The sequence below is a fragment of the Rhinoraja longicauda genome, chromosome 9 (genome assembly GCF_053455715.1).
Source record: "Rhinoraja longicauda isolate Sanriku21f chromosome 9, sRhiLon1.1, whole genome shotgun sequence".
Classification (NCBI taxonomy): Eukaryota; Metazoa; Chordata; class Chondrichthyes; order Rajiformes; family Arhynchobatidae; genus Rhinoraja; species Rhinoraja longicauda.
In genome coordinates this window covers 4,895,534-4,911,006 of record NC_135961.1, presented here as the reverse complement: position 1 = coordinate 4,911,006, position 15,473 = coordinate 4,895,534, and the positions used below count along the sequence as shown (strand labels likewise).

At 44.9% G+C, this 15,473-nt stretch overlaps 1 protein-coding gene across 2 annotated transcripts in view; it reads left to right on the top strand.

Annotated features, from left to right (window-relative positions):
* ipcef1 (interaction protein for cytohesin exchange factors 1) overlaps nt 1-15,473 on the top strand; it is a 130,156-nt gene that overhangs the window by 76,477 nt on the left and 38,206 nt on the right. For both annotated transcript variants that reach the window (XM_078404713.1, XM_078404714.1), the window contains exons 2-5: nt 2,535-2,585; nt 3,098-3,131; nt 4,109-4,278; nt 7,341-7,414. In XM_078404713.1, coding sequence (XP_078260839.1) covers nt 2,535-2,585; nt 3,098-3,131; nt 4,109-4,278; nt 7,341-7,414 — 329 coding nt within the window. The remainder of the gene's footprint in view (nt 1-2,534; nt 2,586-3,097; nt 3,132-4,108; nt 4,279-7,340; nt 7,415-15,473) is intronic.

The window sequence follows — 15,473 nt, the reverse complement described above, 5'->3', positions numbered from 1 at the left end:
CAAGGCTCCATTTGGACATTGCCTGAAAAATTAATGAAAAGACTGTTAATTAAAGTTTTTATAGGATATTTAGAGGGGTACTTAAGAGAAAATAGTTTTCTTAAGAGCTACCAGGGAAGAATGAGGAACTAGGACACACTCAACAAAGCTGGTATCACAAAATGGCCTAGTCCTGCACCTATTTTCTATGTTTCTATGTAAAATGCTGGAGTAACTCAGCAGGTCAGGCAGCATCTCAGGAGAGAGGGAATGGGTGACGTTTCGGGTCGAGACCCTTCTTCAGGCTGATGTCAGGGGAGGGGGCGGGACAAAGGAAGGATATAGGTGGAGACAGGCCCTACAAATCTGACAGGCAGTGGATGGGTTGAATAGTTACCTCTCTGACTTTTCCATGATGTAACCATCTTCCTTAAACTCATTATCTGGTCTTTGCCATATACGGTACGATGCGAGATAACTTTATTTATCCCAGAAGGGAAATTGACCTGCCAACAGTCATAAAAACACAAAATGCAATCAAAGTGACGGGCAGAAAGGATTGGGAATGTGCAGAGATTGGGGAGAAGATGGGGAGAGGGGGAGGGGGAGTCAGTCTCAGTCTACCCCACGACAGAAGGGAGAGGAGTTGTACAGTTTGATAGCCACAGGGAAGAAGGATCTCCTGTGGTGTTCTGTGCTGCATCTTGGTGGGACCAGTTATGCTGCTTATTCGACCTAGCTGTGCTGACGTTTGGTAATATATTACCTAGATTAAAAATTACTTGATTGAAACTTCGAAAGAAAGCTATTACATTAACGCTTGCTTGTTTTCTTAGTGGCCTCACACGTACTGTGGAAGAGTTCTATTCATAAAAGAGTTTAGTCGAGCCTTTGGTTTTTCGTTTACCTACATTTATGTGTAGATAATGCATAAAGGACTAGAGCCATACGTACAAATGTTCTTATAGGCAGGATCAAAGGCACAGTAAATAGTGTGCTCGGGAGGTAGAATGGTATAGAATGGTATTAATAGATTGAGTAGGGAATCCTACGGAAGAAACAGTTTAACATACAGATGTGTAAGGTCCACATTACTGGTAGTGTAAGAAAATAACTGCAGATGCTGGTACAAATCGAAGGTATTTATTCACAAAATGCTGGAGTAACTCAGCAGGTCAGGCAGCATCTCACGAGAGAAGGAATGGGTGACGTTTCTGGTCGAGACCCCAGAAGGGTCTCGACCCGAATCGTCACCCATTCCTTCTCTCCTGAGATGCTGCCTGACCTGCTGAGTTACTCCAGCATTTTGTGAATAAATATCCACATTACTGTTAGGTGATCAGAAGTCTACGGGCGGCACGGTGGCGCAGCAGTAGAGTTGCTGCCTTACAGCGCCAGAGACCCGGGTTCCATCCTGACCACAGGTGCTGTCTGTGCGGAGTTTGCACGTTCACCCCGGGACTGTGTGGGTTCTCACCGGTTTCCTCCCACACTCCAAAGATGTACAGGTTTGTCGGTTAATTGGCTTTTGTAGCGACCATAGGGATTGGTCCTGAGAGTCGAACCCTCGGATTGGCCAGCAAGGTCACGTAGTGGTTTTGGCGCCCAAAACCAGTCAGTGGGAAGAGAACTTCGATGTGAATAGTTTGAGTTAATGGTCGTCTGTAATCTCGGTTGTTATCCTTTGTAATTGAATATTGCTACCGCAATAAACTTCTTTAACAAAGTACAAGCCTTCAGACTCGCCATACTTTGGTAAAAATTGTAAATTGTCCCTAGTGTGTGGCGTGTATTTTAGTACCTAGTGTAATGGGGATCGCTGGTCGGAGCGGACTCAGTGCCCCGAAGGGCCTATTTCCGCGCTGAATCTCTAAACTAACCTAAACTAAAGAATGGGAAAAGGCAATCAGCTGTAGAGAAATAAGGAGCTTCACACTTCCAACTACTGAAATCTCTCAAGGCCAGGTCATTTAGCGTAGGCAAAGGATTAACCAAATACAAACCTTGTCATTATACTGATGAAGCATTAAATTAAATCTTGGTGCCTCCACATTAGTGCAGGTTATTTCTTCCATGTGTGTTGACATCATGTTATTGTACCCGAGTAAATTATTTGACGGCATGCATCCCCAGCTTTGGGATTCAGGTTTTTGCTTCAGTTTGAAGATCTGTATTTTTGTTTTGCACAGGTTTACAAGGTCACACTTTAAACTAGGAACTGCTCCAGGTGGTTCTGGGAGAGTGGACATAAATTCACTTGAATTTCAAGGTTGTGTAGTCTTGATCCTTCAAGTGGCAAGGACAAGAACATCCGTTCTCATTTCTATTTGGGCAAATATCACATGACTTTGTAAAGTTTGTTCGAACTGCCGAAGGAAACAAAGTGGGTATGAGATACCATGTTTTGAAGTATAAAGTGCAGTCAAAACCCACATAATTGGTCCACACCTCACACGCTTTGCTTCCTGTTTGTAGCACACCGTGAAGCTCAACGTCGTGTGTTAGTTGAATCCACAATTTTTTTAATTATGTTTTAATTTTATTTTCCTTTGCAGCCTTCCTCGGCTTCAGTCTCAGCTGAAGGAGCAGCTAATGGCAATTCAGCTGTAAGTATGACTTTGTATTGGGATTGTTCTCTGACCCTCTCTGCCCACGTAGGTGACAGCAATGGGAAGGCCTGGCCACAGGATCTTCACCTACATCCTCATTTGATTTGTTTGTGTGTGAGTGTGTTGTGTGTGAGTGTGTGTGTGTGTGACTGTGTGTGTGTGTGTGTGTGAGTGTGTGTGTTTGTGTGTGTGTATGTGTGCGTGAGTGTGTGTGTATGTGTGTGTGTGTGTGTGTGTGTGTGTGACTGTGTGTGTGTGTGTGAGTGTGTGTGTGTGAGTGTGTGAGTGTGTGTGTTTGTGTGTGTGTATGTGTGCGTGAGTGTGTGTGTATGTGTGTGTGTGTGTGTGTGTGTGTGTGTGTGTGTGTGTGTGTGTGTGTGTGTGTGTTTTGCAGCAGCCAGATATTGGTAAAAGAGCTCAAGGCTCAGAGGGCTGTTTGCGCAGTGTGGCTTTAAATGTCTGTGCACTTGTAATGCAAATGATACGTGTTATTTGTTTTATCTTCATAGGTTTCACTGCGGTCACCAAGAAGGAAGACTCGAGGTAACTTTGTTTCGCTGTTCATACACTATTGCTCATTAGATCTCTTCGGCGATCCGGTACGGTGGCGCAGCAGTAGAGTTGCTGCCTTCCAGTGAATGCAGCGCCGGTGACTCAGGTTCGATCCTGACTACGGGCGCCGTCTGTACGGAGTTTGTACGTTCTCTCCGTGACCTGCGTGGGTTTTCACCAAGATCTTCGGTTACCTCCCACACTCCAAAGACGTACAGGTTTGTAGGTTAATTGGCTTGCTATAAATGTAAATTGTCCCCAGTGTTAGTGTTAATGCAATTAGTGTTAGGATAGTGTTAATGCGCAGGGATCGCTGGTCGGTGCGGACTCAGTGGGCCAAAGGACCTGTTTCAGCGCTGTATCTCTAAACTAAACTAAAATGATCACAACAATACTGTATAATTCTGTGACTAGAAATGATATGGGCCAAATGCAGGCAGGTGGGACTAGTGCAGATGGGGCATCGTGGTTGATGTAGGCAAGTTGGGCCGAAGGGCCTGTTTCCATGCTGTTACGATGCTATACAGAGAGGTGCTCTGTTGAATAACCTGAACTCTAGTTGCTGCTGTAATTAAAATGGCTTGACGATCAATAGTTATTTGATAGGAAAAAAACCTGCAGATGCTGGCTTAAATCGAAGGTAGACACAAAATGCTGGAGTAACTCAACGAGTCAGGAAGCCCATCTCGACAGAGAAGGAATGGGTGACATTTCAGGTCGAGACCCTTCTTCAGACCGATCAGTCCGAGGAAGGGTCTCGACCCGAAAAGACACCCATTCCTTCTCCCCCGAGATGCTGCCTGACCCGCTGAGTTACTCCAGCATTTTGTGTCTACCCCCCAATACTTATTTGATGATGTTTTATCTAAAAGGTAACGTCCCAAGGCAAGGCGTGCTGAATTCAAAGGGTGGGTTTTGCTTTAAAGTCCGCAGCAGACCGATCACTTCATTTGTTTTCCTGTTTGTAGGAAGTTCAACAATGAGCAGAAGAAGAATTTCCTGCAAAGACCTTGGGCGTCCGGACTATCAGGGATGGCTGTATAAGAAGAAATCCAACAAGGGCTTTATGGGCAATAAATGGAAAAAGTACTGGTTTGTGCTGAAAGGGACCTACCTGTATTGGTATACCAACCAGGCTGTGAGTATATTCTATTCTGTTATTCCTGTGCCTTCACTTTAGCCCAGGCTTGAATTGTGATATGCAATGCACTGCTTTAATCTCATTCAATAGACAATAGACAATAGGTGCAGGAGGAGGCCATTCGGCCTTTCGAGCCAGCACCGCCATTCAATGTGATCATGGCTGATCATTCTCAATCAGTACCCCGTTCCTGCCTTCTCCCCATACCCCCTGACTCCACTATCTTTAAGAGCTCTATCTAGCTCTCTCTTGAATGCATTCAGAGAATTGGCCTCCACTGCCTTCTGAGGCAGAGAATTCCACAGATTCACAACTCTCTGACTGAAAAAGTTTTTCCTCATCTCCGTTCTAAATGGCCTACCCCTTATTCTTAAACTGTGGCCCCTGGTTCTGGACTCCCCCATCATTGGGAAAATGTTTCCTGCCTCTAACGTGTCCAACCCTTTAATAATCTTATAAGAACTCCTCTCATCCTTCTAAATTCCAGTGTATACAAGCCTAGTCGCTCCAGTCTTTCAACATATGACAGTCCCGCCATTCTGGGAATTAACCTAGTAAACCTACGCTGCACGCCCTCAATAGCAAGAATATCCTTCCTCAAATTTGGAGACCAAAAGTGCACACAGTACTCCAGGTGCGATCTCACTAGGGCCCTGTACAACTGCAGAAGGACCTCTTTGCTCCTATACTCAACTCCTCTTGTTATGAAGGCCAATATTGCATTGGCCTTCATAACATTCATTATGTCTGAACATTTAACTGCAATTGAGGAAGCTACAGATGGAGAAATGTGTGGGTTCTCATCGTACGTCCATGCTGAATAAGGATAAATGAATTTGAGAAGCGCTGGGCAGCTCGGTGACGCAGTGGCAGAGCTACCGCCGGTGGTCGTGCCCGTCTCACACGAGGGAAAATTTACAGTTTTATGCAGAGGCAATTAACCAACAAACCTGTACGTCTTTGGAGCGTGGGAGGAAACCGAAGATCTCGGAGAAAACCCACGCAGGTCACGGGGAGAACGTACAAACTCCGTACAGACGGCGCCCGTAGTCAGGATCGAACCCGGGTCTCCGGTGCTTTAAGGCAGTAGCTCTACCGCTGCACCACCGTGCCGCCCGAATTATGAAGGACTCTCACCTTCAACCATTCTGGGCAGTGGCGCAGCGGTAGAGTTGCTGCCTTACAGCAAATGCAGCGCCAGAGACCCGGGTTCCATCCCGACTACGGGTGCTGTCTGTACGGAGTTTGTACGTTCTCCCCGTGACCTGCATGGGTTTTCCCCGAGATCTTCGGTTTCCTCCCACACTCCAAAGACGTACAGGTTTGTAGGTTAACTGGCTTGGTAAATGTAAAAATTGTCCCCAGTGTGTGTCGGATAATTGTGTGTAGGGGAATTGACAGGAATTGCTAGCTTCTCAAGTTAATGTTTTTGTTCACATTTTTTGTTCATATATTTTGCAGTGAAAACATTTTAAATTTGTAAAATTGTTAGATGCAATGTTTTATCGTTGTAATACAATGCACATTAAATGTTCCTATATGCAAAGTTGATAAAAGGGTCTTTAAGAATAGAGGAATGTATGGAATTTAAACTAAATATATTTAGCCACCATATGGGACCCTGGCCACTCCCTCTTCTCCCCTCTCCCATCAGGCAAAAGGTACACAAGTGTGAAAACGCACACATCCAGATTCAGGGACTGTCTCTTCCCAGCTGTTATCAGGCAACTGAATCATCCTACCACAACCAGAGAGCAATCCTGAACTACTATCTACTTCAATTGTAACCCTCGGACTATCCTTGATCGGACTTTGCTGGCTTTACCTTGCACTAAACGTAATTCCCTTATCTTATATCTGAAGAAGGGTGTCGACCCGAAACGTCACCCATTCCTTCTCTCCTGAGATGCTGCCTGACCTGCTGAGTTACTCCAGCATTTTGTGAATTTATATCTGTACACTGTAAATGGCTCGATTGTAACAAAGCATTGTCTTTCCGCTGACTGGATGGCATGCAACAAAAGCTTTTCACTGTACCTCAGTACACGTGACAATAAACTAAACTAAACCAAACCAAAGTATTCCATGATACCATTTTTAAGAAAACACCAATTAAAGACTTGATCATCTTGTCTCCCTCAATGTCTTGAATATTTTGAATACATTTACTCGACTTGTACATAAAAGTTAAAAGAGTCCTTTCCTCCGACTGATCAAAATTTGAGTGAGAAAGTGATTGCCCTTCTCGGCTATTAAAATATTTACATAATATTCCACATGTTCTGCAAATAGTTCCCCTCATTACCATCCGGTTGCAGTATGTTCAAAGGCCCATCAAGCAGAGAGAAGCGTGTTAAGTTCTGTTCAAAACCACAGGACAATGCTGAATTCCCCATAAGGGCTTTGTGCAATAAGAGAATAGTTAGGCTCGCATCAGCTTGATAGATATTTTTCATCAGTGTTTGTATACTGAGTTGTTCAATCATGGCTGGAAACGAAAGGTCTTTGATTATTCGTCTGGCTGGTTTATGAAAAGCTTAAAGATGTGTGCAAACTGGTATTTCTGGCAATCTTTAGTTCAGTTTAGTTTAGAGATACAGCGCGGAAACAGGCCCTTCGGCCCACCGAGTCTGCACTGACCAGCGATCCCCGCACATTAACACCATCCTACGCACACGAGGGTCAATTTTACATTTTATACCAAACCAATTAACCGACAAACCTTTGGAGTGTGGGAGGAAACCGAAGATTTCGGAGAAAAACACACGCAGGTCACGGGGAGAACGTGCAAACTCCGTACAGACAGCACCCGTAGTCAGGATCGAACCCGGGTCTATGGCGCTGTAATGCAGCAACTCTACCGCTGCACCAATACTAATCTAGAAGTTTAGTATAATTTGCTTTCACATAATCGTCAGTCTAGTTGAGTGTCTATGATCAATTTTAAAGTTAGAATTCCAGGTACTAATTGATTAAAGCACAGGTCTTGACAAAACAAACATGGGTAATTATTGATCCCTTCTTTCCTAAATGAAAAATCAATTCTATCCTTTCCACAGGCAGAGAAAGCTGAAGGCTTTGTTAATTTGCCAGAGTTCAAAATTGATCAAGGCACAGAATGCAAAAAGAAACAGTAAGTCATTCAATAATTTGCTTCATTAGATGAATGAATGAATGAATGAATGAATGAATGAATGAATGAATGAATGAATGAATGAATGATTCATTTATTGTCACATGTGACAAGACACAGTGAAATTCTTTACTTGCAAACTCAAGGTATGCAAATAGTCACTACATAAAGGGCGCTGACAGAGTTACAAAGTACCCCATCGCCAGATTCCCCTATGTTCTTCCCCCCCCTCCCCCGCGCCTGGTCCTCCATTGTTCCTTCCCTCAGCAGTGGTGTCCTCAGGTGTGAGTCTGAAGAAGGGTCTCGGCCCGAAACATCACCCATTCCTTCTCTCCAGAGATGCTGCCTGTCCCGCTGAGTTACTCCAGCATTTATTTTGTGTCGACTTTCGCTTTGGACCAGCATCTGCAGTTCTTTCCTCCACAGTGGTGTCCCTCAGTTCCACGTGGTCTGTCCTCGTCTGCTTCATCGGCGCCATCATCGACCGCCCTCTCCACTAAAGCCACCGGGTCCTCTCCAGAACGCCTCCGTGGTGCCAACCCGGGCCCCAGCCACGGGCACCATCGACTCCACCGGCCGCGGGCTCCAACAAGCGAAACACGATATTTTATACGGAAGCAGCTAATACTGGAAATGCCCAGTAGGTCAGGCTACATCCTGCAGCTTGAGAAGCGAAATTAATGCTTCAAAGTAAGAAGATTTCTCTTCAACGATAGGGTTGGAGAGAACGATGAAGACTAGGTGGCGATCCAGAGAGGATGAATGATGAAGGGTGAGGGGAGATTCCTTTTTGGCGTCTGCAGTTCTTTGCTTTTTTACAAGAAAGAAAGGGTTTTGAGTATAAGAGTTAAAATGCCTGGTGAGACTGTATTGGGATTACTTTGTGCAGTCTGGCCCAGTTACTGAAGGAAGAACCAAAGATACTAGAGGAGCAAGATAGACCACTCGACCCTAAAAACCGTAGTACGTCATTGGTTCATCTGCATTTTCTACTGTTAATTCAATTGTTATTGATGATCCCATCGGTGTGCATCATTCCTAGCTTTATTGTATTATGTTCTGAACCACAAGCTGAATGGGTTGGATTTCTCTGCATGAGAATGACCCACGTTTACTGTGCAGGAAGGAACTGCAGATGCTGGTTTAAACCAAAGATAGGCACAGAATGCTGGAGTAACTCAGCGGGACAGGCAGCATCTCTGGATAGAAGGAATGGGCAAAGATAATAGAGCAGAGCAAGATAGACCACTCGACCCTAAAAACCGTAGTACGTCACGGCGCCATTTTAGTAGGCAGAAACTTGCAGAAACATTTTTTTTAAAAAGTAACAAACATCTGTGAGTTAATAGATGAGATATATTCTGCATTTTTATGGTTTCATCACGCATACTGTTGCCCCCAAAACACTGATTACACCGCGAGAGGCAGAGCAAACGGCGGGTTTTGCTTACTAAAATGGCGGCCATTACGCTCCTTTGCGTACCACACTTCAGTACAGGCGATTTCGACGGAGTGGTTCATCTTGCTCCTCTAGTATCTTTGGGAAGAACTAGCCTGCCAAAGTGCAACAAAGGTCCACCACAATTACCCCCAGCTCCCTCAGCTGGTGAGCGTACCAACAGAAAAGATGCGACATGTGAATTCATGGCTGAGAAGTTTAGTTGAGTTTATTGTCACGTGTACCGAGGTACAGTGAAAAGCTTTTGCTGCGTGCTATCCAGTCAGCGGAACGACAATACGTGATTACAATCGAGCCGTTTACAGCGTATAGATACATGATAAGGGAATAGCGTTTATTGCAAGGTAAAACCAGCAAAGGTAAAGATCGAGGATAGTCCGATCAGGGATAGATTGATGCAGGAGGGCAGGGATTCAGATTTTTGGACCATTTGGGCCTCTTCTGGGGCCCCTGCAGTGGAGGGAAATGAATATCCCTGCGGGCAGCTTTGCGAGTGTGACTCAGGAGGGTTTAAACATCTTCCCATCCCCTCCCCTTTCTGCTTTCCACAGAGACCGTTCCCTCCCTAACCCCCTGGTCCACTCCTCCCTTCCCACCCAAACCACCCCATCCCCGGGCACTTTCCCCTGCAACCGCAGGAGATGCAACACCTGTCCCTTTACCTCCCCCCTCGACTCCATCCAAGGACACCGACAGTCTTTCCAGGTGAGGCAGAGGTTCACCTGCACCTCCTCCAACCTCATCTACTGTATCCACTGTTCCAGGTGTCAACTCCTGTACAACGGCGAGACCAAGCGCAGGCTCGGCGTTCGTTTCGTTTCGTGTCGTTTCGCTCAGTCCGCCTTAACCTACATGATCTCCCCGTGGCTCAGCACTTCAACTCCCCCTCCCATTCCCAATCTGACCTTTCTGACCTGGGCCTCCTCCACTGTCAGAGTGATGCCCAGTGCAAATTGGAGGAACAGCACCTCATATTTCGCTTGGGCAGCTTACACCCCAGTGATATGAACATTGACTTTTCTATCTTCAAGTAGCCTTTGCTTTCCCTCTCTCTCCATCCCCTCCCCCTTCCCAGTTCTCCCACCAGTCTTACTGTCTCCGACTACATTCTATCTCTGTCCCGCCCACTCCCCTGACATCAGTCTGAAGAAGGGCCTCGACCCGAAACGTCACCCATTCCTTCTCTCCCGAGATGCTGCCTGTCCCGCTGAGTTACTCCAGCTTTTTGTGTCTATCTTGGGTTTAAACTAAAGGTAGAGACAAAATGCTGGGGTAACTCAGCAGGACAGGCAGCATCTCTGGAGAGACCCTTCTTCAGACTGGCAGGTGGACAGGATCCAGTGCGGGACTGAGGCAGGTGAGAGGCGGACGTCAGTACGGAAGGCAATGGAAGCAAGTTCAGCAACAGGATGGCCAGGGGCAAGGTAGGGAGTGAGGCTGGGAAGTCGAACTAAGCGGCAACTATTTCAATGCGAGAGGCCTGACGGGAAAGGTAGATGAACCCATGGCATGGATAGATATGTGCAGCTCGGGATGAGAGGTGAGAAACGACGCTGAGGTAAAAGATCACCCGTGATCTTGCTGACTGGCAGAGTAAGCACAAGCAACTAAATAGCCCACTCCTGCTCATTGTTTGAGAGGGATGTCCAGAGATATTAACGGATGAGGTGTGAAAACAACAGATGTTGATAAGGAGAGCATGTTGCTAAGGGACTGTGGAACGGTTCATTGTTAACTGAGGGTTAACTGAGAGTTAACTAGGTTAATTCCCGGAATGGCGGGACTGTCGTATGTTGAAAGACTGGAGCGACTAGGCTTGTATACACTGGAATTTAGAAGGATGAGAGGAGATCTTATCGAAACGTATAAGATTATTAAGGGGTTGGACACGTTAGAGGCAGGAAACATGTTCCCAATGTTGGGGGAGTCCAGAACAAGGGGCCACAGTTTAAGAATAAGGGGTAGGCCATTTAGAACTGAGACGAGGAAAAACGTTTTCAGTCAGAGTTGTGAATCTGTGGAATTCTCTGCCTCAGAAGGCAGTGGAGGCCAATTCTCTGGATGCATTCAATATAGAGCTAGATAGAGCTCTTAAGGATAGCGGAGTCAGGGGGTATGGGGAGAAGGCAGGAACGGGGTACTGATTGAGAATGATCAGCCATGATCACATTGAATGGCGGTGCTGGCTCGAAGGGCCGAATGGCCTTCTCCTGAACCTATTGTCTATTGTCTATTGAGGGGAAGCATACAATCAGTAAAATGTAATCAGGAGGACAGTAGAACTAGTTGGAGAACTGGGATGGGGAGAGACAGAGAGGAAGCTAGGGTGGAAGTTAGAGAAGTCAATGTTCATACCGCTGGGGTGTGAGCTGCCCAAGCGAAATATGAGGTGCTGTTCCTCCAATTTGCGCTGGGCCTCACTCTGACAATCGAGGAGGCCCAGGACAGAAAGGACGGTGTGGGAATGGGAGGGGGAGTTAAAGTGTTTGGCAACCGGGAGATCGGGTAGGTTTGGGCGGACTAAGCGGAGGTGTTCAGCGAAACGATCGCCGAGCCTGCGCGTGGTCTCGCCGATATTTCGGAGTCCACACCTGGAACAGCGGATACAGTAGATGAGGTTGGAGGAGGTGCAAGTGATCCTCTGCCTCACCTGAAAGGACTGTCAGGACGTTAAATGTCCTCTCTCTAAGGATGCTGCCTGACCTGCTGAATATTTGCAGCAGATTCTGTTTCCATTTGATTTATAACATATGCAATTGTTTACTTGCTGTTGATTTTAACAAGTGTGTGTGTGTGTGTGTGTGTGTGTGTGTGTGTGTGTGTGTGTGTGTGTGTGTGTGTGTGTGTGTGTGTGTGTGTGTGTGTGTGTGTGTGTGTGTGTGCGTGCGTGCGTGCGTGCGTGTGTGTGTGTGTGTGTGTGTGTGTGTGTATGGAGAGCAAAAGAGATTGTATCTATTTATTTATTTTTCCGGTCAATACAATACAACAGATTGACCATACAGTTGTGAAAGTTAAATAGTGCTAAATCATTGTATCAAAATAAAAATATATAATCACACAGGATATTTTCTGACCGAAAAAAAAAAGGTGCAGGCAGAAGCCAAAGTTTATTGTGCCTACCCTTAATACTTAACAAAATATAATTTAAAAAAACATAACATCATTGGTCAGAAGCAGATAAACAAAGCATAGAAAGAAACACAAATATAGTCAAGAACCATCATTTCTGTCATGTCAGTAATTTCTCATTGCTGATCACATATTTTGTATCTTTCAAATATAATATTTTTCACCATTTTCTTGAATTTACACATATTACTACACTCTGTTAATTCATTGTTGCAACTATTCCATAAATTGACCCCTTTAACAGTCACACATCTATATTTCACTTTTGCCCTTACCCTCTCTTTTTCAAACATACCTGAGTGGATCCCTGCTCTCCCTCACTGAAAACAAACCTTGGGCACAGTCAGGAAGTGTTCTTTCTTTTTGCTCTAAACATTATTTGTAGAGTATTAAAGTCTACTAGGTCCATAAACTTTAGGGCATATGATTTCATAAATGATGGGTTGGGTTTGGTCATTATAACCAGCCTTATTGACAATTCTTATGGCTCTTTTTAGCAATATAGAGATTGAATTAGTGCTAGTTTTGTAGGTGTTTCCCCATACTTCCACACAGTATGTAATATATGGAATAATGAGTGAGCAATATAACGTATACAGTGACATTTGAATCAAGATGTCCTTAGTTTTGTGCAGTATTGCAATGGATTTAGACAGTTTTGATTTGATATGTTTTATGTGAGGTTTCCAACAGAGTTTATGATCTATTATCACTCCCAAGAATTTATTTTCATACACTCTTTCAATTTCTACATCATTAAGCTAGTTGTTAATCTTTCCAAGATTTATATGTAAAGTAGTATAAATTTATTTTGGCATGTTAAATATTATGCTATTTAACATGCCAAAATAAATTTATACTACTTTACATATAAATCTTGGAAAGATTAACAACTAGCTTGATCTCACACATGAAAGATTAACATTGCAAAAATATTCTAGATTGATTGCAATGTATCTAGGAGCTTCCGAGAAATCGTTGTTTAATGAATAGTGTTTCCAATTACACCATTTGCCTTTCCTCAATAACTCAAAGTAAAACACGTCAGAGTGGATTGCACTTTAATTTTTAATTCAAAAGAAAGCACTTCCAAATGACCAGCCAGCCGTAAAGTGCTCCAATTTCAGATGGACCCGTGCAGTTAGAGTCCCTGACTCATGCGAAACCAGAACCAGTTCAGACACTCAGTCACCAGGATTGTCCAATATGTGCTTGTGTAAGAAATATGAATTGTTCCAAAGGAAATTAAGTCACACAACATAGATGCTGGTCCTATAGCCTACTATGGCCACTGAAAATGAAACTGGAAGTGGAATGGTTCCAAATTTAAAACATAGAACTATTTGTAATTCTGTGTTTTGTAACTCAGTAGAAATTTACTAATCAGGGATGGATTTCTGCTTACATTGCCAATTACTAACAACTTATTTACATCGGCGAAACCAAACGCAGGCTCGGCGATCGCTTCGCTCAACACCTGCGCTCGGTCCGCGTTGGCCAAACTGATCTCCCGGTGGCCGAGCATTTCAACTCCCCCTCCCATTCCCAGTCTGACCTTTCTGTCATGGGCATCCTCCAGTGCCATAGTGAGGCCCACCGGAAATTGGAGGAACAGCACCTCATATTTCGCCTGGGCAGCTTGCAGCCCAGCGGTATGAACATCGACTTCTCCAACTTTAGATAGTTCCTCTGTCCCTCTCTTCCCCTCCCCTTTCCCAGATCTCCCTCTATCTTCCTGTCTCCACCTATATCCTTCCTTTGTCCCGCCCCCCCTGACATCAGTCTGAAGAAGGGTCTCGACCCGAAACGTCATCCATTCCTTCTCTCCTGAGATGCTGCCTGACCTGCTGAGTTACTCCAGCATTTTGTGAATAAATACCTTCGATTTGTACCAGCATCTGCAGTTATTTTCTTATACTAACAAAGGGTCTCCTCGGTACCCCGCAGCTCCGCTCTTGCTCCCCCTCCCCCTCCCCCACCCCCTCCCCCTCCCCCTAGTCACAACAAGCACAGTGGGTCCCTCGAGTCCTCACCTTTCATCCCGTCAGCTGTCACACACAGCACATAATCCACCGCCTCCAACGGGATCCCACCACTCGCCCCATCTTCCCGTCTAGTATTAACGATTTGGACGAGGGGATTGAAGGCTTTGTGGCCAGGTTTGCGGATGATATGAAAATAGGTGGAGGGGCAGGTAGTGTAGAGAAAGCAGGGACTCTGCAGGAGTACTGGAACAGGTTGGGAGAGTGGGCAGAGAAGTGGCAGATGGAACATAGTGCAGCAAAGTGTGGAGTCATGCATTTTGATAGTAGGAATAAAGGCGTAGACTATTTTCTAAATGGGGAGAGAATTCTGAAATCGGTGGTGCAAAGGGACTTGGGAGTGCTAGTGCAGGATTCCCAGAAAGTCAATCTGCAGTCGAATCGGTAGTAAAGAAAGAAAACTCAATGCTAGTATTTATTTCAAGAGGGCTTCTGTACAAAAACAGGGATGTAATGCTGAGGCTCTATAAGGCGCTGGTCAGGCCACATTTGGAATATTGTGAGCAATTTTGGGCCCCATATCTGAGGAAGGATGTGCTGGCTCTGGAGAGGGTCCAGAGGAGGTTTGCAAGAATGATCCCAGAAATGAATAGGTTAACCTACGATGAGTATTTGTCGGCACTGGGCCTGTACTCGCTGGAGTTTAGAAGAATGAGGGGGGACCTCATTGAAACATACAGAATAGTGAAAGGCTTGGAGAGAGTGGATGTGGAGAGGATGTTTCCACTAGAGGGAGAGTCTAGGTCATAGCCTCAGAATTAAAGGACGTTCTTTTAGGAGGAAGACGAAGAGAAATTTCTTTAGTCAGAGGGTGGTGAATCTGTGGAATTCTTTGCCACAGAAGGCTGTGGAGGCCAAGTCAGTGGATATTTTTAAGGCGGAGATGGATAGATTTTTGATTAGTACGGGTGTCAGCCATGATTGAATGGTGGAGTAGACTTGATGGGTTGATTTCAACCAAAGCCTTGAATACGCTTTGCTTTCTACAATCCCTCACTGTAGCCTGAGATTAGTAAATAACCGGGTTCAGATTCCGAAGATTCAGTGTTTCTAGATGTCAATGTGTTTTTACAGCAGATGGGGTGAACATAAAGTCCATTTTAATTCTGCAATGAAAGCACGGAATATGAACGCTTTTAAATATAGATCTATTGTTGATTTTATATATCACTAAATAACTAAATGCTAGAGTATTATTCTCAATATTTATTTTATTCGTCATGTGATGAGTTTGATTTCTCGTGCAGAAGGATTGCTAAGGCATCAATCAGCATTTAACAAAATATACTCTTTGGCTTGAATAGCTGATATCCCCAAAGTAGGTTATCCCCAGGTTTGTAGGTTAATTGGCTTGGTAAATGTAAAAATCGTCCCTAGTGGGTGTAAGATAGTGTTAGTGTGCGGGGATCGCTGGTCGGCGCGGACCCGG